Source organism: Pipra filicauda, unplaced genomic scaffold (genome assembly GCF_003945595.2).
Source record: "Pipra filicauda isolate LSUMZ 115617 unplaced genomic scaffold, ASM394559v2 scaffold48_size3843733_pilon, whole genome shotgun sequence".
Taxonomy (NCBI): Eukaryota; Metazoa; Chordata; class Aves; order Passeriformes; family Pipridae; genus Pipra; species Pipra filicauda.
In genome coordinates this window covers 1,845,853-1,872,203 of record NW_024104631.1, presented here as the reverse complement: position 1 = coordinate 1,872,203, position 26,351 = coordinate 1,845,853, and the positions used below count along the sequence as shown (strand labels likewise).

Genomic DNA, 26,351 nt, shown 5'->3' with positions numbered 1-26,351 from the left:
GACTGATATGCTCTTAGATACATGGCTGACATATGCAGCATCTTAGTTCACCCTTGCAAGCTTGTTTCCATGGCCCTGTTCTTTCTTAACCTCTATGAATGACTATATTTAAATTTACTAGCTATAGTAGCTAGACTGGTCTTACCCTGCAAAGACAATATTCTGTCACTTGAAGTGGGATGAGAAAGACAACATTAATAGACACATACCACACAGAGGACAGAGAGCTATTCTAGATATTTCAAGTCAGCTGTGTAACATTAGGTAGTAATCATATCTTTAAATTTGATTTACCCAAATCCATACTTTTAATAAAAATTCTTACTATCTGGGAAAATATATACGAGAGTGAAGTAAAGCAAAAGTGTGAATTAGATTTGTTACAAAACAGCTACGTGACAACAGCAAAACCTGGTATACCATACCCATGCTGTGCTACCGACATCTAATTAGACAAAAGGAAACCACTTCAAAACTAGTCATCAGTCTAGTTTGCAAACGGAATCACTAGTGAAAAATTGGCTCTATATACTCCCTTTAAATTCAAACATGACAAATCTCCTCAAAAGTCAGAAGTAAAGGGACATTTATATGACAGATAAGCCTCAGTTTTTAGCTTCTCAACTTCTCAACTTCCCACTCTGACTCAGAATTTAATAGGTGATTTCTTTTGTTTTAGTTTCAGAGAAAATTAATTTAACAGGCATAATGGCAACAGCATAGGCTAATTCAGACTGAATCTGATCCTGGATCATTAACATGCTCATCTTAGAATGAGCCTTAGGGGATGAAGTGAAAATACACTACAGGAAGAAAAAAAAAAACAAATCAAAAACCCAGGCATCGACCAGCTTTAGGATCATTTCAGCTACACATTATCCTAGCTTATGTATTAAGTAAAGTAGTAGAAAAAAGGCCAACTATAGTCCAAGTTGCCTATCATACAGGTATTCCCATAGGTCACACATCTGAACAGGACTGGGAAGAGGAAAAAAGGAACAGTGCTGTAATAGCCAGTAGTGCTTCTTTCCTACAGATTTTTTCCTGAAAATCGTGTAAAATGTGTTTGCAGTTGTAGCTGCACAAGAACTGTTGCCGTGGCAAACTAGAGAGTCAAATCTAAACCTCAAGCTTGTTCAAGATATTCATGTTTCAAAGACAACTTTACTTGCCAGTACAACTGTCATACTTGCACGTTTTTGCCTAAGTCAACGACTGTAGTAGTCATTTCCCAACTTTTTTCCTTTCACTTAAATGAGAAGAAACCACGGCCTAAGAGTAAAGAGCATTTCTGAAAAGGTATATTCAAAGAAACTTAATTTGCCAACTTTCCAAAGACCTCTGTGTGGGATATGACTTGCTCATGACAATAAATTATGTCTTAACTACAAACATATAAACAGCCAACCTTTCAGGAATGCCACTTTCTAGGTTGCAATTAGAATTACAGGAAATAAATCAGCTGAACTCCACGACGCTGACAAGTGGGTCAAGTTGAGGTGAGCCCTGTTCCCCTCAGCTCAGTTTACAGCTCCCTTCAGCTGATGAAACAAACTTCCTGTTGAACATCATCTCTGCAGCAGAGTCACTGTCAAACTGTCAGCCAAGCTAACAGGCAGAGAGACATGAGGATCTGATAAGACAATTCTATTTTCCCAGAAATTAAACCAAACAAGCAAGGGTTCTGGCCTATTTGAGCTCCTATTTTCTTAGTAAACACTTTCTAAATCACAAAATACAATAAACATCTTAGGACTGCTTTTTATGGTTTCCATTGCTTATTTGTGAAAATATTAATACTCATTTAAATGTGTAATACAGTCTGATAGCAAGCTTAAGATCAAACTGATCTGACTGGGTCCCAACTAAAAGCTGCACAATAATCAGTAATTCAGGGTTTCCTAGATCAAGGTAATATATTTGAAAATAACCTTGTTAAATGTGTATGAGTTAAAAAAAGCATGTATAAAACCTGTGCAAATAGATGAATATGAAGTACTCGGTAAAGCAAGTGTTATACCTCCTAAAGTGATCCTCCTACAAAAAGTAACATCCTGTACTAATTTAGGGAAACCTACGAGAAATAACTGCCTACAGATAGCTCCATTCTGTAACAACAATGGAACAGATCTGCAGCTTATAAAGCATAACCATTGGGGTTAGAAGATGTGTTCAAAGATACGTGAAGAGGAAAATTGAGAGTCTGAGTTTTTGCCCTCAAGAAAAACATATCTTTAGAAAATAAATTAGATATTAGAAATCTTCCCAAAGGAAGCAAGCTAAAAAAAAAATCCAAACCAAAATGAGTTCAGAAAATTTAAATCATATTGGAAGGCAGAATAAATACATTTAATAATGATTTTCCTTTGATTCCCTTTTCATCTGTGACAGTTGTATGCTCTGCCTCAAATATTAATTTTGCAGAACAATGGTTACATCCCGAAGAGTTTGTGCTGAAACAATCTTTCAAATATCAACTATTCCTCATATAGTTTTGTCAAAATGCATTTCAAAAATATTGTATTGTATGCATCTTTTTAAAGGAGAAAATAAGACATACAAATTCACCCTTATATGTGTAAGGGCAGGAAAGTGCCATTATGTGCACAAACACTGTCTAGCCACAGTATAACTGGATTTTTAATTTAATGTTCTTCTGTTAAAAAGCTTGAATTTATAACTGCATGCTGAAGAATTTGTTTTGTTTGTTTGTGTTTTTTAGTTTGGTGGTTTTGTTGTAGTTGAGGTTTTTTTAAAATTTGCATCTGAGCTGTTTCTCTAGAACAATGCTAATAATGCTTATGCTTAATTCTTATCCTCTTTCATTTGAGAAAACTGCAGTGATCAAACGTTCTGGAGAAAGCTTTGACATCTGGCAGAAGGGCTGGATGATGGCATCAAAGGCATCCCTTTTGCTTGCTTCTACTGGAATCCTCTCCACATCCAACTTAACAGTTGACTGTATCTACCACAAGTTCAAGTCTTTAAAAAGTTATGCAATTTTTCCAGCTACATTCTCTCAAAAATATCTTGCATATGCAGGAAGAAAGGGTAAATAAGTAGTTCTGCATTCCAAGCTGAAATTCATATGCAATAAGGGTGGTTTTTTTGACTGAAAAGAAGCAAAACCACTTTGGCACATGCATTTAATATGAAATTTCAACAGAGAAATGTGCATTAAAATGCTACAGAAGGCAGTTATGACCTGTACTCCATGCTCATTAAGAATCTGGTTTCAGAATTTAAAAACTAATTAGTGTATTGATAAGTCACTTGAACTCCAGTGTTACAGTTTTGAATTTTATAAGAGATTAAGGCTTTAAGTCTCTAATTTTCTTTTACAACAGCATCAAGACTAGTCATTTGTTGTACCAATTTAATTCACTGTATAACAGCACAAGCTACAAGTCTGCTTCCTTTTGAGCACTTAAGGGGGAATCACCGAGGGGAAGACAAAACCAAGACATTTTGGTTAGACAAAAAGTGGCACCAAGGACCACTTGAGTCATCCCAAATTTTAAATTCCTAATTTAGCTAAAGGACTGCACTGATAAACTCCAATTTCAGGTAAAAATAACACTGATAAAGATAAAAGATACAAAACAATATATAACTATTATAATTTTTTAAAATTGATAATATAGTAGTTAATGAAATAAATAAATTTGCTTTCCCTATCTTTATTTTATTAATATTTTTTAAGTTTCTACTTGCTTTCGGACCTCTTCATTTATCAGAAAATCAGTCTTCAAAGGCAAAAAGCCTATACTTTTAATAGTTGTGTTCAGTCTTTCTGAAACCTCACATTTAAGGTTTGCCTTAGCTTTCTGTAAATCCTACTAAGTATTTGCTGATCCAAAAAATAAACTTACAAGGTAACACAGATGTCTGTCAGCACTACTTTTTCTCCAAAGCAGTGTTCCTAAAGCCAACCGAAGTGCTAGCTTGGCTGAGGCTATACCTACATATAAGCTGTCTTATATCTATGATACCTGTAACACAGGATCAGTGACCAGGAGAGATAATCAGCATAGTGGCAAATGACAAACCTATTAGGGATGGTTTACTGGACACTGTTGCTTTCTTATCCAGCCTAACTAGACTGGACTACAGAAGCCCATAATGAGCTCTTACCAGAGAGACATTTTATGCTTTAAAAGTGTGTGTGTGTGTGTGTGTATAAAATAAATATAAATATTGAAATGGCAACTAAGATAACCTCATTTTCCCAATGGCAAGCATAATATAAAGGCTGTCTGATTCCCCAAAGTAAGAGTGAACTTAATATTCATATAAATATTACCATCTGACTATTGGATAAGGCATCATAAAATCTAGTTTTTCTGTTGCTACAGTTTTCAAGTCATCTTATATATTATCTATATTATCTCCAGTTCAATATTTATTCTCTTTTTTGCATTTGTAGTCTAAGCAGTTTCATCAAATGCCTTCAATTCCTGTAAGAATCATTTGATGTCATCTTTTGCAAATATACCACAACAATCAGCTAGCCAGTTCCAGTAACACAACACAGATTTTGGGCTCATTAACACTTTTAGCATAGAGTATGAAGGAAAACTATATTCTTCATATGAAATGTAACCATACATGCACATAGTCTTTCCTTTAATACTGTATTTAGTAAGTGCAAAGCATCTTTACCTGACAGCGCATCTTGTGCTTCAAAAAATGTGCTGAGACCTCCTTTCACATAAGCTAGACTCCCCTCATTTTTCTTATTGGCTTGTTTCTTCAAATTCACAACAGCCGTTTTGAGCTGATCAAAACTGAAAACAAACAAGAAAACCTCCATGACATTCAAACAACAAATAAGGTCAGCTAATGAATAAACAGAACAAACTACTGGGAAAATAAAACCAGTAACTTTCAGAACAACTATTACGGACGAAGTAATTGCTAACGAGTGTGCTTTTAAATAATGACAGTTGATTGTTAGTCCACAAATCTTGTTTTTTTAGTTTCAATCCTAAATGGAGGGCTCCTATCACTTGTGATGGAAGAGATCTCTTTATAATACAAATTAGTCAATAAGTTTCTTCTACACATGCAATATTGCTCTTAATGAACTGTCTGTACTGTATTAAATAGGTGACTATAATTCACTAAATTTAGTACACTAGACTATCTACTGAGATGTTAGAAGCCTCTTTAATAACGACATCCGTTTAACTCTGCAGCTTAGTGCACAACCCTTTTTCACTTTTTTGGTTCATTCAATATTTTTATGTTGGTTTGAACATACAGTTCAGAACTGAATGCAACATTAGTGCAGAAATAAAGAAAAGCTAAACCCATTCCCACTTTATGAAAGTATGGTTTTTACATGTAGTTTACTGAAATATTTTTGAAGGACACTTGATAGGGGAATATTAATTGCAACTCATCATCACTGTTCGTGTGGCAGCTTTCTTTTTACCTTAGTTTCCTAATATTTCTCGATTATTACCACTTTACATTTCATTTCACATTTTCATTTTTTGCAAGTAGCTGCAATTATTTGAGAAGTCTTATGTCGTGAAGAAAATTTCATTATTTGCATATAATATTTTTTGGTTTTGATGATGAATGTGATCTCCATAGTTATACTACTGGATTTACTATAAAAACACCATCATGAACAAGCTCAAAAATACAAATGTAGCACATGATTTTCATCCCTAAGGTCTTCCCACCTACCTGCAGGTCAAACTCCTCTCTCTAATACAAGAGAATCAAACAAAAAACTACACTATACCTCAGTGAGGAGAGGGAAACAATGAAGCAGGAAATTACAACAAAAGACAATTCCACCAATACTGTGCCCATTTTAAAAAGAGCTGGCAGAAAAAGACCATTAAGAGAACAAACCAAAGTTTAGCCCAAGCAGCAAGAAACCTATCACCACCTGCTGGGAGACAAAGCACACTGGTGCACCTAGAAGCATTTTTCTTTTTATACTGTTGATGTCACAATATTATGCCTTATTTCCTGTTTCCATCTGCTGGACAGAAATCACATTACTCAATAGCTGGATTGGTCTACTTGAGCTTACAAAAAGTACTTACCAGCAGCACTTTCAAACTAACAAAAATATGTACAGTTCTCCTCTTAAGCACTGTTCCATGTTATCTGATGATCTAACAATATGTCTAAATAGTTCATTTATATTTGTCAGGATATTGCCAGGAGTAAAAAAAAAACATAATAAAAAAGATGTTATATTGATTTCTCAAAAAGAATGTTCTTCAAGGAAAAAACAGACATAAGCTAACAAAACATCAGTGCACCACACATTTAGCACTCCCAATACCTGAGGTTATACAGAGGACAAGAACTAAACCATTGCTGTGTTTCCAGAAAAACAGCACAAATTATATAGGACAGATATTTATACAACTCCAGAATATTTTTAAGATTACGCATTTTGAAGTGGGAAGAGAAAAACACCAACCAAAACATTTTTGCTGCTTCTTTGTTTAAAAATATACTTATAATTAGATTCAAAATATGACTAGATCCACTGTACCCTTTGAGCATTTATTCCAGTTGAGTTTCACACACCTTTTGCACCTTCAACACTAAGACTTGGATTTTATAAATCAATATAAACTGAATTAATATGCAAAAAACCCATTTGCTTCATTTAACAGCAAAAATTAACACTTTCTATTCCACTGGACTGATGGGACCATGACTTGAAACTGTTGACATGCAAAGACACAAATTGATGAAATTTTTTTTCAGCGAGAAAGATGAAGTACTTAAGCTGATACTAGACAAAGTCTTAGATTTTTCTTTTCTTTTCTAAAAGCACCTAACTCATTCAAGCTGTATAGCCACCAACATTTATATACTCTTGTGCCTGTGGCTCAGCTCATATCTTTCTTAAAGCAGTGGCCATAGCTGAGTAGACCATTTCAACTGCAGTTTTAATAATGCCAAACAGAATAATTACTCCCATATCTTACCTAACACATTCTTGCTGATACACCCCAGAAGATGATTTGCATTAGACAGTCAACTGGTATTTAATGGCATGTTACTAACACTGGATTTTATTTTGTATGGCTGTTGTCCAATCCCAGGTGTGTACTCTGCTGTTGCCTTCCTCACACCTCTTTGAGTCTTGTAGTTCACTATCTCACAATTGCTACAGCCAAGGCTGTCACTGGTTATCACGTCCCCTGCCTTGCCTTCAAGAATCAGATTTAGGAAAGTAGCACCCCTGACTGCCCATTTAACAGCTAAGTTAGAAGTCATTCCCAGAACTCTCCACAAGCCTCTAGGATTGCTTCCCCTCTTATAAATATGAGGGACCTTAAAGTCTTCTACACAAAATAGGGTCTGCTCTCTGGAAACTTCCTCAAGTTGCTTAAGGAAAACTTCTGTTCATTTCCTTATCCCACTGTAATGTCACCCCTTCCAGCCTCCCAAACAAGCTCTCAACCATCCTGTTCCATAAGAGGGACTATGTATTTATTGAAGCTGTTCCTTTATATGAAGGTCAAGTCCCTATGCTCTTTCCTGGTTATCTTTCTCAGGTGGCCTCTTCCCATCCACCATAGAATACCAGGCACATGAGCTATCCTACTTTATTCCAGTGATATGTTTGTCTAATCCCACCTGTGGAGCTCCGTCTCCTCATACTTGTTTCCCGGGCAGCATGTGAGTGTGTAAAGACACTTGAGGTTAGATGCTTCCAACTGGTTTTGTAACTACCAACAGCACTCTCAATGCCATCACTGAACCACACAGGTAGCACTCTGTCCCTTTCATTTAATTGCAAGCAGTTATCAGCATCCCCTGATATTCTGAATTTGAAGTCTTTGCCACCAAAGTGCAAACCCACCGGCAAAGATGCTCCTGTCCCACTTCTTCAAATGAACCCCATTTCTCACTAGCAGGCTTTGCTCTTTGGTCACGGAGCTGGTTACAGCAGTAAAAAAAGGCTGCCTTTGAAACCAGTGGTACAGCCATTTGTGAATCTACAGGATGCATCCCCTATTACCCGAAGCTTTCCCCTTCAACAGCTCATGTGCTCTTCACTTTTGTCCCCAGGGCTCTGCAACTACTCTTGATCTGTTCTACATCTCTCCTGGCAGTGTCACTGGTGCCCACATGAATGAGCAACAAAATAGCAACAGTCCAAGTGTCAAATGTAAAGAATTTTTGTAAGAACAACTACATCAAATGTGTTCTCACTCTCAGTTCTTTCTCACTTTATTATCCCCTCAGCTTTTTTAAAAACTTGGTGATCCCTAAAGTTATCAGATTCTGACAGATAGAATAAATTTTTAATCACTCCTCTTAGTTACTTGATTTCAAAAGATGCTGTCACTACATGCATACTAGGTAATAATGTTCTCTAGCTGTTGTTCTAGCCCTTCAATGTGCCATCATTTTGAGAGGAAATTCAATTATTTCCCAAGTAGACTAATGGTTATTTCTGGAGCTCCTAAAGCCAAACATCTCCCTAATCCCAGATAGGTAACGGTCTATCTACCATTAGATAGAAAAAAAGTATGTTAAATAAATTTGAAAAGTGGTATTTCCTTTTAAAATGCTAATCAGAATACTCAGCTAAAAAAGAAAAAAACTCACAAAAAAGGCTCATCCTCTCTATTAAAAATGTCTTCCAGTATTGTCCAAACACCAGCAGATCAAAGTTTCCAAACTCAGTTAGGTATGCAAAAGTATATTTATGTAATGCATCCATGTAAGTACATATTATGAACTATATTTAAAAATTAAGATTTAATGGTCAAGATTTTAACAGATTTACTTCAAAGTTCCTACTCACTTGTCCAACACTCATTACTTTAGCATTTTCCACAAGTGTTACCTTTTAACTAAACACTAATTGATACTAGTAACAATTTTAGTCATCTGTTCAAGTGCCCTTACTCGGTGCCTCTAGTCATGACTTAACACCTGGAGTTTCCACTCTAGGCTAGGTGCCTAGCTTCTTGATTCATAAAGGGCTTTTGTCTGAAGAAAGATAGCTTCCAGCTGACATGGGGGGCTGGTGTGGGGGATAAAAACACCACCACAAATTAGGTGGTGTTCAAAATGAAGTTTTTTTCAGAAGCACATTGAACAAATCAGTTGATTCAAGTTTGCAGTCGAGCAGAGACAGTAGTGACTACAGGTCTATTACTGTAAATGCAAACCACCAATGACACAATACTGTATAATGAAATACCATCAAGTGACCTGCATTTAAAGCAATTACTTATATGATAGCAACAAACCTTGTTGTTGAGTGATTCTCAATCAGGTACCAGGCAGCAGAAAAGTTTTCACTTGTGAAATCAGCACTCATCCCAGGAAACAGTGACTCCAAATCTTTTTGAGGAAATCTGCCCCTGAAAAATGAATATTCATTTCTTCACTGAGCCATAGTCTTGTGAACAGTTTACAATTAAAAGTCACATAAAAAACCCCAACAAAAACATAAGACCCAAATCATTTTCCTGTAAGATGGAAATATAAACTTGTATCTCACCATGAAATTAAATCTGCTATTACAGACACATGTAGCGTGACGAGGAAAGACTGAAATCTAATCTAAGTAAAATGAATTTTACCATTTTGATTTTACCATTACACATATGACAGAAATGTGCTCTGTACAAAACGCTTCTATTTTAACTTTAAAATGGCAGGACATCAACAGGTTAAGAGCTTGCAAGTGATCTCACACCATCATTGTCTATTGATCCCTGTACAGCAGAAGTCAGAGAAACGTGAATGGAGACAGAACATATCTCCACTATACACAAACACTGAAATAAATCCTGAGTTAAAATAATTATCTTGCAAAACAGAATACACTGATCTGTCTGTTCATAGCACACAAAACACAAGAAAAACAGGCATAACCCAAGTGACAGCCAGCATGTTTTGTTAGTTTTTATTGTCTTACAAATGCATAACGAAAGCATGTGAGCCAATTCCTTGTGAAAACAGATTCTCTACACCAGTATTTTTAAAACTACCAAGAGTTTCTACGATACTCATATGGAACATGTATTCCAGTTATTTTAAGACTATGTAATAAAAATATTTAAAGCAGTTTTTGATGAGAACATGACAATCTTCATCCCTCAGTCCAGACACACACTCAGCACTTGGTCATATTCATTCCACCATGCACTGGCAATACATCACTAGGTGCACTCCCCCCTTTATTCTTTACCACCAGCTGCACCCCATCTTCAGAAACTAATTGTGGCAAACAAGTTTACTTTTGGTCAGCCCTGAACTGGTCAGTCAGTTGGACTAGATGGACTTATGTCCCTTCCAACTGAAATATTCTTATCTATTCTAAAAATTCACTGTGTCATTTTTAGATCACAACATTTAACTCAAAAGTCAATAAAATCCCTCTCTGATGCTCACAACTTAGGTGAACTTTGCTATGCAAAGCATACTGTATGCAAAGGCGAATCTGTCACACTTTGCATTTGAGAGAAAACTTGGTGGCAGCAGGAACCCAGAGTCAGTTATTAGAATTACATTTAACACGTATGAAAAGCTATTTATATGGACACGAAAGCAGCAATTTATTAGTTTAAGTTTTTCTGTAATCTAAACATGTTTCAAGATAGTTAAAATCGTTTCTATTACAAAAAGCAAACAGCAGATTAAGTGAAACAAATCTAAAGGCAGGCACAATAAAAAGTGCAATTATATAGAGGAAGAGCTGTTTTCTGGAAGTTTCTTTTCATATCAAAATGGCCATTAGCACAAGCAGGTACAAAGGAATTACGTACATAATGACATGGCACAGAAGTCTTTCATCAGTAGCACCTGATTACAGCAGGGGCATGAAACAACACTTTTTAAAAACCAGAAAAAAAAAATCTAATGAGATGCAAGGAAAAGTGATGACAGATATGAAAAGTAGAGATACAGGGGAAATAGTGTGAGAAACAAATGTAGCAACTAAAAATGAGGGTCTCAACATTTCTCTGTGTTCAACGAAAAAGTGATAATGTTAAAACAAAACTTAAAAACTTAAGTAGCATGATTATTTCCAATGACCTTAAATTTCATGAATGACAGTAAGCAGAAAATGCTGATTTATGTAAGAAGGAGAAGAAAGTTTCAATTTATTCTTCATTTGAAGAAAATTTAAAATATCTTATTTTTCACTCAAAATAGTCAAAAGTGCCCAGCAGGCACATGACCTTCAAGGATAGTACTTCATATGTGATACAAGGTACAGCTGTACATAAAAGTATTTATATTAGATCCACATATGGTAGCATCTTTTTGGACAACTACAGTTTTTAATGCTAAAAAAACAAAAGCAAGAAAATAAATCTGAATTATCTGAGGAGAGACTCAGACATTCTGTGCAAACTCTACTTAAAGTGGATGTACTCAGTACAGAAGCAGAATTTTGCTCATGTTTTTCAGAACTTCCATGTATGTTCCCAGAAACCAAAAGAAACTGATATAAGACAAAAAGCACACACATTCAAATATACCATTAACAAATGCTACTTATTATTGCAAATTTATAAGATGTGAACTATACAATTCCTAGGGGAAAAAAACGTCCTATTTATATATATATATTTATATATATATTTATCTTGAGAAAGATCAAGCTAGACACGTAATCAATTCCTGCAAATGAATCTTGCCCAAAGGCAATGGTATATTAACGAAGGGATTTTTGCAATTTGATGTTTGACTGTCTTGAAAAGTTATTAGGAGCTTTCTTCCAGCAGATGCATTTGTGTAGAACCATAAATTAACAACGCTTTTATCTGTGCAGACATATTTCAGACATAGTCACAACAGAGTAGAAACATGAATGTGAATGTGTGAGGTATGTTAACAATACGTTATACTCCATGGTATAGTATCCTTATTTTTATCATAAATTTTACCAGTAGTTTTTCCACTAACAGATATGGGGAGCTTGGAATGACTTGCTACAGCTGTCTTCACAACAAACTGCTCGCTAAAATGCTCAAACTGAAAGCAACCGTATTTCTAGAATGTCTGGCCAGATGCATCTAAAAAGAGACTGGCTGACTCCACATACACACAAGTTTGTTTCATTAACTTCCAGTAGTAAATTAAATAAGTCAGTTTTTGGAAGTTGTTTTCATGAAAACTTGCTTACTGTTTACTCATAAACAAGCCCATATGTGAGTTGAGAAAGTATTTCTATTTTACTCTTTTCAGAATTACAGGGTGAAGATGAACTAGTAACAAAAGCTTACACCATGCTGACATGCAATTAAACTATTGATCATTTTTCTGTTGATTTGCTCATTATACAAGAATCCCTTCAGGAAGCAACTCTGGATACTTCATCATTATTAAAGAGTAATCATGTAAAAGAAACTGGGAGCCACAAACTGAATCCAGAAAACCTCCAAAAAAGAGTGAAGTTTGCGATCCTTGACAACTCTAAGTACTTTGCTACCTTTACAATTTCAGCAAAGGTACACGTATTGGATTTATATAGTAGGACTTTCTGCTAGGCACACTATTTTATCTAAAACAGAATCAGATCTCATATTAGACCTATAGTCAACATTTTAAAATAGTCTTATTCATCCCTCAGCAACAATTTTAAATATGAAAGAAAATGAGGTTTTGCATACTGGTGATATTAATGAGAAGTATAATAAAACTACATTTGATTTCAAGCCACTTCCACTTCCCTCAAACCAATTTTGTGTACATCTAATGCAGTCATATAGCATTAACGTAGTGGTCCTTGCTTCCATGTAAAGGTCATGCACATCTACTTTGGATTCAAAACACATAGCATACAAACAATTCACTTGTGCCGCATGAGCCCATTCTTCCACTACCCCAAACTTCACGTTCTGTATAGCTTGACAGTCAATAAACCTACTAAACACAGCATATATTGGCTTTTACAGAACTTGTGCACATAGAGATCATTTATATTCTCCAGAGATTTAAGATTAGTTGAAATCTCCATGGGTAAATCACAGCCTCAAAGCAGTCACAATCAAGTAAGAGCAAGAGGATGCAATGGATACTAATGAACAGAGCCTGACTATGAACACAGTTTAGCAAGTTGTAATTTTTCTGTACAAATTATTTCACTTCTAGAATTTCAGAATCTCATAGTGTGCTTTTCAGCATATGTGACAATATTTGCAGACTAAAGGTAGGTCCGAAAACAGAATACGGCCACCAAAAGGTAACTTAAACCTCAATTCCACAGGAGTTGACAGGTCAAAAGGAGTAACCAACTTTAAATAAACAGATTCTGAACAGCGACCAGCATAAACAAGCTCCAGCTAGAGCTGCTGTACACTCCCCCCTCTGTCTGGTACCAGTCAGACTCCTTGAAGCTGGCTTTGTATCAGCTGTACTGTGTTAATAATGCGTGCAAGAAGACCAGTATAAGGGACACTGTTGTAGACTAAACACAACAAATCAGAAGGTGTTAACACAGGTCTCTCCAACAGCAACAAGACAAGGATATGCTCTGGCAATTCCTACCTAGTAGCACTAGGTTCATTAGAAATATAAAAAGAAAGTGGCAATCATATTTGACAACTGACAGAATGTGGTAAGAGAAGTCTACTAAGAGCTTTTAGGCTGGTGGCTGCAAGTGATGCATCAGCTTAACAAGCAGTTAAGTGCTACTTTATTTTTTAATGTCATAAAGCTAGGAATATATACTGCAACTCTCTTCTACAGCTTTCACAATTTTTCTGCATGCATCGCTCTGTTCAAGTTTCCACAAGCCCATCCCATTCAATGATGAACTTTACAGCACTTCCACACAAGCCCTTTAAAAATAAACATCTCAGTCTCCAGAAAGTCTTTTCCTATGTCATGATAGCAAGTTGATGTTTACCATTAGGTGGCAGCGTAAGATCATCTGTTTCCTTCTCCCAGATGAACTGTTTTGGAAACTGGCGTGGGAAGAGGGAAGCATCTGTACTGAGTGGGTGGATACAGATGTGGAATGTACTTAGCATGTCAGCGTTTGCTTTCATGTACGAGATGGATCCACCATAGTGACCTCTGCTACATGCTAAACAACAAACACTATTTAAAAATTTTCTAACCACCACAGATCTGACTGCTGTTACAGCTTTGCAGAAAAAGGATTTTCTTAGTCTGACAGAGTAGTTAGAAGAGTCAGGGAACCCTTGATTAAACAAGGACTTGTCGTGCAAGAGGGGAAAGTATGCAGTACATTGGAACAAGCAATTAATCCATAAACATTATGTAGATCTAACTTTTCCACCACCAGATTTCAACCACTATCTTTAGGACACAGGCATCACATATTCTCTCCCAGAATTGCTGAAAATTCTGAACAATCCTATGTTGGTAGGACATAACCTACCAACAGCTCTAAACTACGAAAACCAACCCATGTACTGCCACATCACTGTTTAGCTCTGCATTTTCATACCAAGTTCCACATTTCTCAGGCTGAGACGATAACCGTGCACTTTTTTTCTTCCTTCCTTATTTAAGACCTCTCCTGGAAAAGCTAGCAGCCCTTGACTTGGATATGTGCAGTCTTCACTGAATTAAAAACTGGCTGGCTTGCTGGGCCCAGAGAGAGGTGGTAAATGGAGTTACCTCCAGTTATCAGATGGTCATTAGTGGGGTTCCCCAAGGCTCAGTACTGGGGCCAGTCCTGCTTAATATCTTTATCAATTATCTGGACGAGGGGATCGAGTGCACCCTCAGTAAGTTTGCAGATGACACCAAGCTGGGTGGGAGTGTTGATCTGCTGGAGGGTAGGAAGGCTGTACAGTAGGATCTGGATAGGCTGAATCGATGGATCAAGGCCAATAGTATGAGGTTCAACAAGGCCAAGTGCCAAGTCCTGCACTTGAGTCACAACTATCCCATGCAATGTTACAGATGTGGGGAAGACCGGGTGGAAAGCTGCCTGGCAGAAGAGGACTTAGGGATGTTGGTCGACAGCTGCTGAACATGAGCCAGCAGAGTGCCCAGGTGGCCAAGAAGGCCAATGGCATCATGGCCTGTATCAGAAACTGTGTGGCCAGCAGGATCAGGGAAGTGATTGTCCCTCTGTACTCGGCACTGGTGAGGCCACGCCCCAAGTACTGTGTTCAGTTTTGGGCTCCTAACTACAAGAAAGACATTGAGATGTGTTTTAAAAGATGCATGTCCAGAGAAGGGTAATGAAGCTGGTGAAGGGTCTGGAGAGCAAGTCATAGGAGAAGCAGACAAAGGAGTTGGGGTTGTTCAGCTGGAGGAAAGACTTAGGGGAGACCTTATCACTCTCTACAACTACCTGAAAGGAGGTTGTACTGAGGCAGAGGTCGGCCTCTTTTCCCAGGAAACTAGTGATAGGACAAGAGGAAATGGTGTCAAGCTGCCCCAGGGGAGGTTCAGGTTGGACATTGGGAAAAATTTCTTCACTGAAAGGGTGATCAGGCATTGGAATGGACTGCTTAGGAAGGTGGTGGAAGTCTTGAACACTGGAAGTGTGCAAAAAACAATTGGACACGGAACTTAGTGAAATGGTTCGGTTGATGAGACAGTGATCAATCAAAGGCTGGACTCCATGACACTGGAGATTTTTCCAACTGTGATTCTATGGTTGTTTAAGGGTTTCTGGAAGAGAAATGTGGCACAGTCCTGCATTGCACTTAAAGTGAGCGTAAAGATGGGGATAGAACACTAAAGTTTTGTATGAGTCTTTTCTCTCATTCTGTAAATTAAAAAAACAGAACTCAAAGATTAAATATTTTAAATACCTATCTTTTGGTGGGAAATAAATACCTCATAGCACACACACAACAGGCACTAAGTTACAGCAATGCCAAAAACCCCTTATCTGATTGGATCAGTTCTGTGTTTAAAAGATGAATGAACAACTGCTAGGAAGGCAGGAGAACAAATGCTTGTGAACGCTCTTTTACAAATACATTTGTGACTTTAATAATCAGCAAGTTCACATTGCATTACGATTTAAATTATTTTTTTATTTAGCAAGTGAAATTCTTAGTTGCATGACACAAGAACTGCAATTAAGTTTTGGAAAATATGAAGAAATTATCAGACAGAAATTATGTATACTTACAACTTGTCAAACCTGCAGGCTGAAAGATGATGGCCTGCACACTGTGTGTACATATAATGTTTAAAATATCTTGAGTATGTAAAAAAAAGTCAGGAGGATGAGTCTATATCCATAGTTCTTTCTTTGCATCCTTGCAACATTTGAATACAAAAAGAGAATTCCAGTGCATATTTTGAGCAAACATGTTACTCCTACAACATACCTCGAGGCAGTTTTGTAATTATTAATAAAACTTGTTAGATCCCTTATTATCTATTTCCCTTAATTCACAGTTCAAACCTTTTGTACACTGAAATCCCAGTCACTCCCAATTAAAAGAACAAGTTATCTTGACTTAAATCCCAGATAAAATATTGAAAAAGATGTTGTTTGAGGAGTATAGGATTAAAGTAGAGAAAAATAGTTTTCATGTCAGCCAGTCACAACTGCTTCTGACAATGTTTGAGAATATATTATATGAGTTTTGAGATTAAGCGCTTCATTGAGAAAGTAACCTGACAAAATTAATATATCATCATTTTAAAGGAGACTTGCTACTATAAGATTGATTAAAACTTACTTATATGCAACAGAATACATCACATGGATTAAGGAACTAACTACAAAAAAACCCCCAAAAACTAAACAAATCCATGGAGAAGCAAATCTGAGAACATTTGTAGGTAAAGTTTCACTAAGGCCCACATCACCTTTTTAACAGGATTTAACAGATTTATCACCAATAATTTTTTATAAATATTTGGTAAAAACATTAGGAAGAAAGACTGTCATCTGGACTGAGAAGACAGACTTGTCAAGGAAGCAACAAACAGAAGAATATGGTCAAATGCAAGAAGATAAAGCTAGAATAAAGGATTCCAGAGAGTTGTTACAGAACAATGAGCAAACGTACCAACAGCAAAAGCAGCAACTCAAGAGCATCAGCTAACAAACCACTCACTGCTTATTGCCAGTGCAGCATTGCGGTAAAAAAGTATTATTATGGGGTTTTTAATTTACAGACAAGGTAGGGAGAGTTAAGGAGTGACAGGAAATCTTCTAGTAAGATGTCGGAATATTGTCCACAGTCCTAAGGTCCATATTTTATCAGAGTTTGGAAAACTGAAGAATATGAAACAAATCCCTAAGTTATATCAGAGGCTAGAGAAAAATAGTAAGAAAGAGACAAAATCTTCAGCTTGTTGAAAAAAAGTGGGTTAGTAGTTTGAAAAGAAAGAAAAATACATATTCAAACTAGAAGAGAAATGCAAAGCCAGAGGTTGGAAGGTAAAGATGGGTCCACTGGAAATCACATTGAGATTTTGGCAAAGTGCAGCTTTCCCATCAGAACAAGGTAACAACGGACACTGCAGATTTTCTTCAACACACTACCGCCCACAAACAGAGTATTCTGCAGATGAGACCTTAGTAATAGTTTACTTTAAAATAACCTGTGGTTTTGGTAGAGCTGGTATCTTGATCAAAAGAAATATTATTCCTAATGCTATTTCTAGGAGTCAGACATATTTGGAACCCTAAGAGTGTCCCATTTAACCCCCCCTAATTCCATTTTCATTCAATATAAAGTTTCTATTTTAGAACACAAATGACATAAATTCCACCATACTTAAGAACAAAAGTAAAGAAGACTGTGGGTTGGAAAACAGTATTAATATTACAGTAAAATAAACTAGCTGATGTAGCATAATAAATCACATTTTACAGTACAATTTTAGCAACAGATAGCAATCTAAACATCCTTAAAAGCCCCGTGAAACTCAAATGCAACAGTAGGTATGCCATAACTACAATGTATAAATCTGAAGCCTCGGGTTATTTACCAATCCTTAAAATCTAAACATCACTGGGGTTCAGTATATCAGTCTTTTAGATTATCTACAGCTCTAATTGATGATTCAAAATAGAGGATTATGAAGCAGGATACTGTGTGCACTAACAACTCCTTTCAGTTCAAAACAGCATACCAACAGCTAATAGATGTATGCATTTTTAAACCTTTCCCTGCCCTGTAAAGCATTAAACTTTTCTGGAATTCACAAAGGCACATATAGAGAAAACCACTAAAAAAGTGGATTAAAGGTATTTGGTACTCACTTGTCTATCTCAATACCAAGAGGATTAGCTGGACGTAGGGACAAGGGGGGAATCCCTTTGTTCCTGTCAGTGCGCATGTCATAATAGTTCATTTCATCCACCCAGACAGCAGACTGATCCAAGATACCTAGAGAAAACAAAGTGCAGATCCTTAAAACAACAAGGGCGGTCCAGCACCATCAACCTCTAACATACTGAATTAATTTCAAAAATCCTGATAAATATAAAATGCATGCCTAGGTAATATATTGGAAGATACATGGCAAAACAACCTGGATGCAATTATGCTAAATTATTTTATTACAGCTGCTGAAAAGGTATTCATGGCTGAGCATCAAACACATTATCCTCTTGCAGACTGCACAGGAGCATTTTCCTGATCACAGTTATTAGTATTTTCATTTCTGCAGGTCTTTTGGTGTCTGTTCAAACCTTGTCATTTACTACTTTCAAAACCATCTCTTATCTGGAAGTCTTCTTATTTGCATACTTTAGGGTTTTGGTGCCATGCATTATCCAAAAGGTGAGTATGCAAGTGAACTTTGGCCACAGGTCAAGATAGATGACTCAAAGGACACAGAACTGACTTTGTTTCCAAAGCCTTAGCACAGACAAAGCATAAAGGTGAGGCACAAGAGGTCTTGGACCTCAGCTGAAAATGAAGCCAGTCATACTCTTGGCCTTGCCCTCCTTTAACATACGCATCATATACTCAACAGCAGAAATTAACTCAATCCCCACACTTACCTGTTTTTTAAAATATAAATTCTCCTCTCCCATCACCAAAAGCTTCATTGTGTAACATTTGCACTTGATTCACCTTTCTATTATTAAGATCTTAGTGCAGCTTGGGAGAAATTATGTGTTATTTGTCACTAAACTACTGAGAACAAAAGCCTAAAATAATTCTTGTGGGAACTCCTGCCTTAGAAAAGATAACTATCCAACTTCATCAATGAGGGGTCCTGAAAGAAACATTTCCAATCCAGAGGGTATTTAGACTGGATTCTAGATTAAGTAGAGGTCCTAGACTGCTTGGCAACACCATTTCAGTGGTTAAGCATCTCAGGAAAAATACTTAAGACTTTCCGTCTTGCAGGATGGTTTGAATTACAAATAAGAAACGGCACTGATGACTCAACTTTCTTTAAATGATTAACTGTCAGCTCAGGATTTAGGTGTAAAGTTCATGAGCTGGTTTATATTTTGAATGTATCTAGTACACTACTTAAGAGTAATTACTGGATTTGTCATTAAATTTTTTAAAATTTAGAAGTTTAGTGCTACTCATTGCAGGAAAATGAAGGGTTTTATCAGGAGGTTTATCATTGAGGGTTTTATCAGGATTTTGAGAAAGGATTAATTTACATATACCATGACTTTATCTCTACATATATTTGGACATTTTATTGATATACTCTGTTTTCTAGACAACAGAAAATCATCCTGAGGCGGATCCATTTCAAACACACATTTTATATAGAGACAGTCATATATTTGTTTAGCAAAGAAAATAGATGTGGATTTGAACAAGAAATATACCTATTTTCTCAGGTTTAAGCAGTTTGAAGGAAACAGTTGAAGTTCCTTTGCCACCAGACTTTGTAGTAACAATAATGTCTCCCTTGTCATTTTTAGCCTGTCCAACTCGACACACAATTTTACTGGCAGACATCCATTCAGCAGTTAGCAGACAGTTGTGTCCACAGATTGTTAAACCTAGGAAAAAGAAAAAAAAAGAAATACTCTACTGTGAATAGAAGTGTCTTTTGAAATTCTGTAATGCAAATACATTTATGATGCTTCATGTATTTACATAAATATATGACTCTTCACCAGCCCCCTACACTCAATTACAGTCAAGGTGTCACAAATAAATTTTTCAGATGTTCCCTAGATGACTTCAGGTCTTTTGTCCCAGTGACACTTTATGAGACACACGCAGCACTCCTTGGAACTTATTTCAATCTCTTCTACCAGTTGTGGGTTATTGTGACTTTTACTTCCTATAGTACAATAGATTTTTCTGTTTGCAAGACACTAGAGAACTGTGGTTCAGTATTGTGTTTCTGTGAAACTTCCATCAGAACTGCTTGCAACAAATGTTTCATAAGTTCAGTCTACAGGACTTTGCAAAAAAAAAAAAAAAAAAGAAAAAAGACACTGCAACATATTCACAATGAACAATGTTTCTTCAGCCTTACTTATTTAATAGTACTTTTGTGGACACAGAATGATTCTTTGGTCAAAGTAGTACTGACAAATATTCTGCCCCTATCTCTTCTGTACAAAATCCATGATGCAAGACTGATTCTGATGAATAAACTGCCCTGGTTATATGACAGAATAATTGGGTAGTATTCATCTATTCCCTCTTCTATACTCTCTCACAACAGAACCAAAAATGACAAACTATGAAATACATGAAAGTCTTTTCTCATAGGTAGAGACTGTGGTATACTAAAACTTATCAAGTTTTAGTGTTTAAAAACACCTCTTAAACACTTAAAAGTCAAGGTACACCTTAATATAAGATCCAAGGTTTCCTGAGATTTTATGTCAAATCAGTCTGGTCAATCCAACCAATCAATCTGACTGGTTCTGGTCAGATCAGGACTCTGTTTGCTGAAATAGACTGATCATTTTCTGAGATCTAGAACAACAATTTCCATATTCCTAACTGGAGTTTTGCTGTCCTGAAAAACCGGCAAGATTCTAATTTCTATAGTACTGATTTGGAGAACACCTTCATTAAGTTCATCTTAAATAACAAACACCCCTACCTAGGAACATTTTGCCTTATGTCCAAAAGCTCAAGGCTGTACTAGAGTGTTGGCTGCACTGGAGTACAAATTAGTCAAGCACAGCAGTTCCTCCCTGTTGGCTTGGGTTTTGTTTTTAATTTCTAGAAAGCTCTGACCAATTTAAAAAATACTTAGAGACAGAAAAGGGTCAGCACATGTGGCTCAGTACCAAAGCTTCACACTTACTTTTTCTCACAACTTAAGCCTCTGACATGACACAGCAGACAAATTTGGCAGTTTTCATGGTTGTCAGACATAAAAATGTCTTATTCACTGCCAAAAACTATTTTGAAAGTGAAATCCAAAAAATAAAAACCCAAAAGGCATTGAATCTTATTACAACTGAAATTAATTTTACTTGAGCAAGGACAGCAGATTTGTTACTTAAAAGATGCCTGAATAAAGTGGGGGGAGTGATGCGAAATCAGATACAGATACACAAAAAGAAGCCTTAACATGAAAAAATATTTTGGTTGTTTATTTGCAAAATTTTAACCAGTCAGGTTTCAGTTTTCACAGGGGAAGGAAAAAACCATATATTTATGATGCATGGGTTTGAACTTTGTGTTATATTATTAGATCTTTTCTGGTTTTATGCTAGTATCTTCTCTAAAGGCAAAAAGATTGTGGTAGGGAACAAGACTAACTAGAAGACTTTGCCCAAACCATTCATAAAGAGGTTTTCACCCTAGAATTTCAAAGGTCTGAAGTCATGCTTAGATTAAGTAAATCAAGAACTAAGCTACAGCAAATTTTTGATCAGCTGCTTAGAAGATCCTTGAATCAATTATTTTCTATTCATTGGAAGTTCCAAAAGCTCTCAAGAGAACAAGACAGCAAGATCCAACACTTCTGAAATGGCAGGAAACATTCACCTGTACCTAAAAAATGCAACAGAAAGTTAAGTCTCTATTAACATTTTATATACCATACTAAATATAGTAATGGCACAATTTCTAGAGCAAATAAAGAGATATTGGGGGAGAAGTTTTGATAGTACAGGTATGACATTTCTTTCTCCAAAAAGAAAAAACTTCCCTTTAAATAAAACTTAATTTGAACCTGTTGCATGGTACAAACACCTTTGAGAACATCGTACTTGGGTTCTAGCTTTCACATGCCTTTCAATAAATGGGCATAAGTAATTCTCTTATTGACACTTTCCAATTTTGGTTAAGCTTATATATGGACAATTTTACAATGCCTGCAAAACACAGCTGCAAAGTCTTAAAAGACAAACTAAACCTTGAAAACACGAATGTTACAGCAATCTCTTGGATTTTATTTTTTGTACCATGACCTATAGAGTCACAAATAAAAAGTTTATTTGGTTTCAAAAATACAAAGAGATTACTAGAAGGCATTCTCTTAAATGAAACAAAAAACATGTTCTTCTAATATGAGATACTCTATTTATATATAGAAAAAAAGTTTCTTGCTTTTCATTTTACTCTAACGCATCTCAAACTTTATAAACTTTATAAAAATCTCACTCAAACTCTGCTAACTCTCATGCCTACAAAGCCTCACTTTTGCAAGTATTTCCACTCAACTTACAGGGAATATTCACATGCTTAATTTAACCATTAAAAGAAATCTTTACATGTCTTGGACCTTAGTCACTTACTGGAGAAAGCTGACAATTGAGCTAGTGAAAAAAATAAGGCAATCCATTTTTACCTCAAAGCATAAAATTATTAGCAAGTATGTGTTCCTATCGTTACTCTGAAGGAAATACAGGAAATATAAGAAGTTGATCAGCTGTAATACTGTTCAGGAGACGTCCTCCTTCCAAGAACCTAGCACTGATAATTTCTAGAGGATCACAACAATGAGGTTACTGAATACACAAGAAATACACAAATAAACAAGAAATATACTCACCTCAAACATCATCAGTTATTTGAAGATTTCTCAATAAAGAATCATTAGTGTACCGCAACTTCATCTAGCAGCTCAGGAAAATACTACTTCCTTTTTTGAGAGACAGCAAACTGAAGTGGAAAACTGTAGTAGCTTATGCTTGGCCATAAAGCTCATTGTAGTGGCCATGAATGGAATTTGTGAATCTTCATTTACAGTCATGAAACAAAATATTTTTTCTAGCAAAGCCAAACAAAATTCCAGTGGACTTCAGAGGAGTCACGATTTCACAACAAATTAGACAAATTGTCTTTAACATGACTACTAAAGTACACATATGCATAACTTACAAAAGAAATAGGGAAAATTCCAGTAGTTATAGTTAATTTGGATTTCAAGAAGATTTTACAAAGTCCTTCTTGAAAGGCTTATGAAAATTAAGGATATGAACTTCAAATGGGTAAACAGCTCATTAAGACAGACACAGGGTTATGGTAAAGGGTGTGTTTTGACTGAGAAAAGTTTCCACAGGATATATGCTGGGATCACTTATGTTCACTATATTCATAAATTACAAGATAAAAAGGTTATAAAGTTTGCTGATGATATTACCAAAAAAAACCTGGAACAGAACTTATGAGACTGAGTGGATGCACTATAATGTAGATGCTATACAACAGCTAAAATTCAATAAACAAAGACATGATGCACACAGGCAAAACCTTAAATTCACAGATGACAGGCTCAAATTGACTTCTAACCCTCAAGCATTAAATCATGGAACTATAGTAGGCAGAACAACAAAAAACATTAGTTTGATACTTAGTGGAAGTTATATGGAAAACAGAAGCCTACGAAAGAAATACAAAACAAAAGTGAAAGTACAGTGTTATGCCACAGTGCCTTCATATCCTGAACACATCATGTACCCAAGATGATGGTATTGAAACCAAGAGAGATTCACCAAAGAGCAACAAGAAGGGCCAAAGATACATGCAGAAAATTTAAATAAGTCAAGATGTTTCAGCTGGAAATGAGGTAATAGAGCAGTAATGAACAAACTCTATATGACCAGGAGAAATAGAGAAAACATCTTGCTCCCTCTTGCAATAATGAAGTTAACATGTTAAAATCAAAACAGCAATGGAAATGGTTCTTCAAATAATGTGTAGCTAAACCACTGAATTGCTTTGTCATATCTGTTGCAGATGCACAAACTGACTTTACACTAATTCAAGGAATAGCAACCCTACAGTGACTTTCTCAATATATTGAAAACACTTCTGGTAGGAAAGTCTTCATTTAGAGATTCTCAATGCCTGGGAAAGTAACAAAGGTCCATCTCATTACATCCACCCTCTTCTAGTACACTCCAATAAGCATTCACTCTCAGTGTTCATGCTCAGAACAGGATGTTGAGTCAGGTTAAAGGTTCATCTAGCAAGTCTGATTACTTACACACTGGGCAGCACCCTTGAATTTCTGGATTCAAGCACATATTTGTGTAAAGGACATTCTCCTACCATCCAATACAGATTCTACCATGCAAAAAAACCTATCTTTAATCATATCCAAAATGTTACATTCTTCAGTATCAGGAGGTTTCTTTTCAACTCACCTATGAGGTCTGTAGGCCCAGTCCCCAAATTTTCTCCTCTTATTGTCACTTTTGTCCATGAGATGCCTTCATTGGGAGAGATGCCAGTTACAAGTGGGGGCTGCCGTGCTCGAGACATGATGTCTATTCAGTTACTGAAATCTGAGCTGGTTTTATCTGTTCAGCAAGAAATAATAAATTAAAAACCCAATAGTTATATTACGTAAAAAAAGTTATTAAAAACTTTTCAATCTCTTCTTCTAAAATGGTAGAGAAACATAAATGTGAATATGGAACACCACTCTCAAAGCCTTTTTCTGCCACATAGTTATAAAACAATAAAAATAACTACACCCTCTTTGCATTTCCTTTTATATAAATTAAATACAGCTCTGGTTCTGAACTACAAAGAAAAAGTATATTCAGAAAAATATGAAACATTTCAAAATTCTTAATGAAACTCTATACACACTCCAAATAACTTATGTCAGAATTCAAATGAATCTATTCAAATCTCTATTTGAAAGTATTATATTCCTTAAAAAGATTAGAATTGCTAAGATAAGCTAAGTAATAGACTATTTGGATAATTTCTCCATCAAAATTAGACATACTGGCCTAGACAGTTCCATGTGAAGAAGTCCCCAGCACTTATTTGCATAAAGCATCAACATTTACATAAACTGAGAAAATTAAAACATGACTTACAGACATTACACTAGCACAGATCACCAACAAAACAAGTAATATCCCAACAGGTCAACAAAAATGTACATAAAATCACTGAAAAACCATTTCCAGAAGACTATTCCTTTGCACCTGAAATTAGGAGTCAACTCAAACCAGTTTAATTGGCCCTGTCATACAAACACCAATATGGAACACGTTATTCTGCCTACATTTAGTTTACCATGCAATTCATCACAAATTCCTACAGCTTATTAGCAGCTTCCTTTGTGCAGCTCTGCAGCTATAAAGCAGCCATAAGAAGTTGATGAGTATAATCTGAAGCATGTTAGCTTTCACTAACTTCTCCATTTTTACAACACTTACCAAATACCATCAGTATTCCAAAACTCCAGTTACACATATAGAACACGTTAGTGTAAACAATTTTAAAAGTTCAGGTTGGTAAAAAAGTGGAATATAAGCCAAGCCTCAAAAGGCTTCTCTTATCGTTATTTTGAATCGAGATGTATTTTCTATTTTTACCTGCAAACGGTCAATTCCATGAAACCTAGAAACTCTGTAAATAATCCCTAACAATAAACTGCAGCACAGTTGCAGTTTCCAAGCATCCACAGTCAGCAAATACTAGAATTGAGTAAGACATATTTGTTTCAGCTGTTTCTGCATATAAAAAAAAAATTAACTGTACCAACATACACCATGCTTCTATACAACCTCCCCAAATTTTTCAGTGTTACTAGCTAGATCTGACGTGTGAATCAAAGAAGCTCCCCCAGACTGGTTTCTTTCTTCACATTCCAAAATTGGAATGCACACTGAAAATGAAGATGGAAATTGAAAAGGCAGGAATCAGAAGGAGGATCTCACGGTGAAAGTAATCAAGTAATGTCACCAGAACAGTATCCTGTCTCTGTCTGTCTATACCATGGGTGCATCACAGGTCACTTATAACAAAACTGTACATTTTTTTCTGATGCAACTTCAGAATCCACAGCCACACCTGAAGTCAGTGTGAAATGCACTCTGAATACAGGGAATACTGCACAATGATCTGAAATACTGAGGTCCTAAATAACGACCTCAATTCTATAATTACATCTGATCTGAAATGGGTTTTTCAGTTTCACATATTTACAATAAGAGTGCTTTCATGCTCAAACCTATTTTTGAAGACAAATTCATCAATATAGAAAAGGCATCTAGATATTCTGAACATAAC

General features: G+C 36.0%; 1 protein-coding gene across 4 annotated transcripts in view; it reads right to left on the bottom strand.

The window, feature by feature from the left end:
• The window catches only part of EXOC2 (exocyst complex component 2), a 125,352-nt gene that overhangs the window by 87,076 nt on the left and 11,925 nt on the right, over nt 1-26,351 (bottom strand). For all 4 annotated transcript variants that reach the window (XR_005565527.1, XM_039386547.1, XM_027727909.2 and 1 more), the window contains exons 2-6: nt 24,464-24,619; nt 19,721-19,897; nt 18,179-18,305; nt 9,252-9,365; nt 4,663-4,787 (exon numbers count right to left, since the gene is read on the bottom strand). Coding sequence is in view for 3 of the 4 variants with exons in the window: in XM_039386547.1 (XP_039242481.1) it covers nt 4,663-4,787; nt 9,252-9,365; nt 18,179-18,305; nt 19,721-19,897; nt 24,464-24,581 (661 nt within the window). In the remaining variant the exon portion in view is untranslated. The remainder of the gene's footprint in view (nt 1-4,662; nt 4,788-9,251; nt 9,366-18,178; nt 18,306-19,720; nt 19,898-24,463; nt 24,620-26,351) is intronic.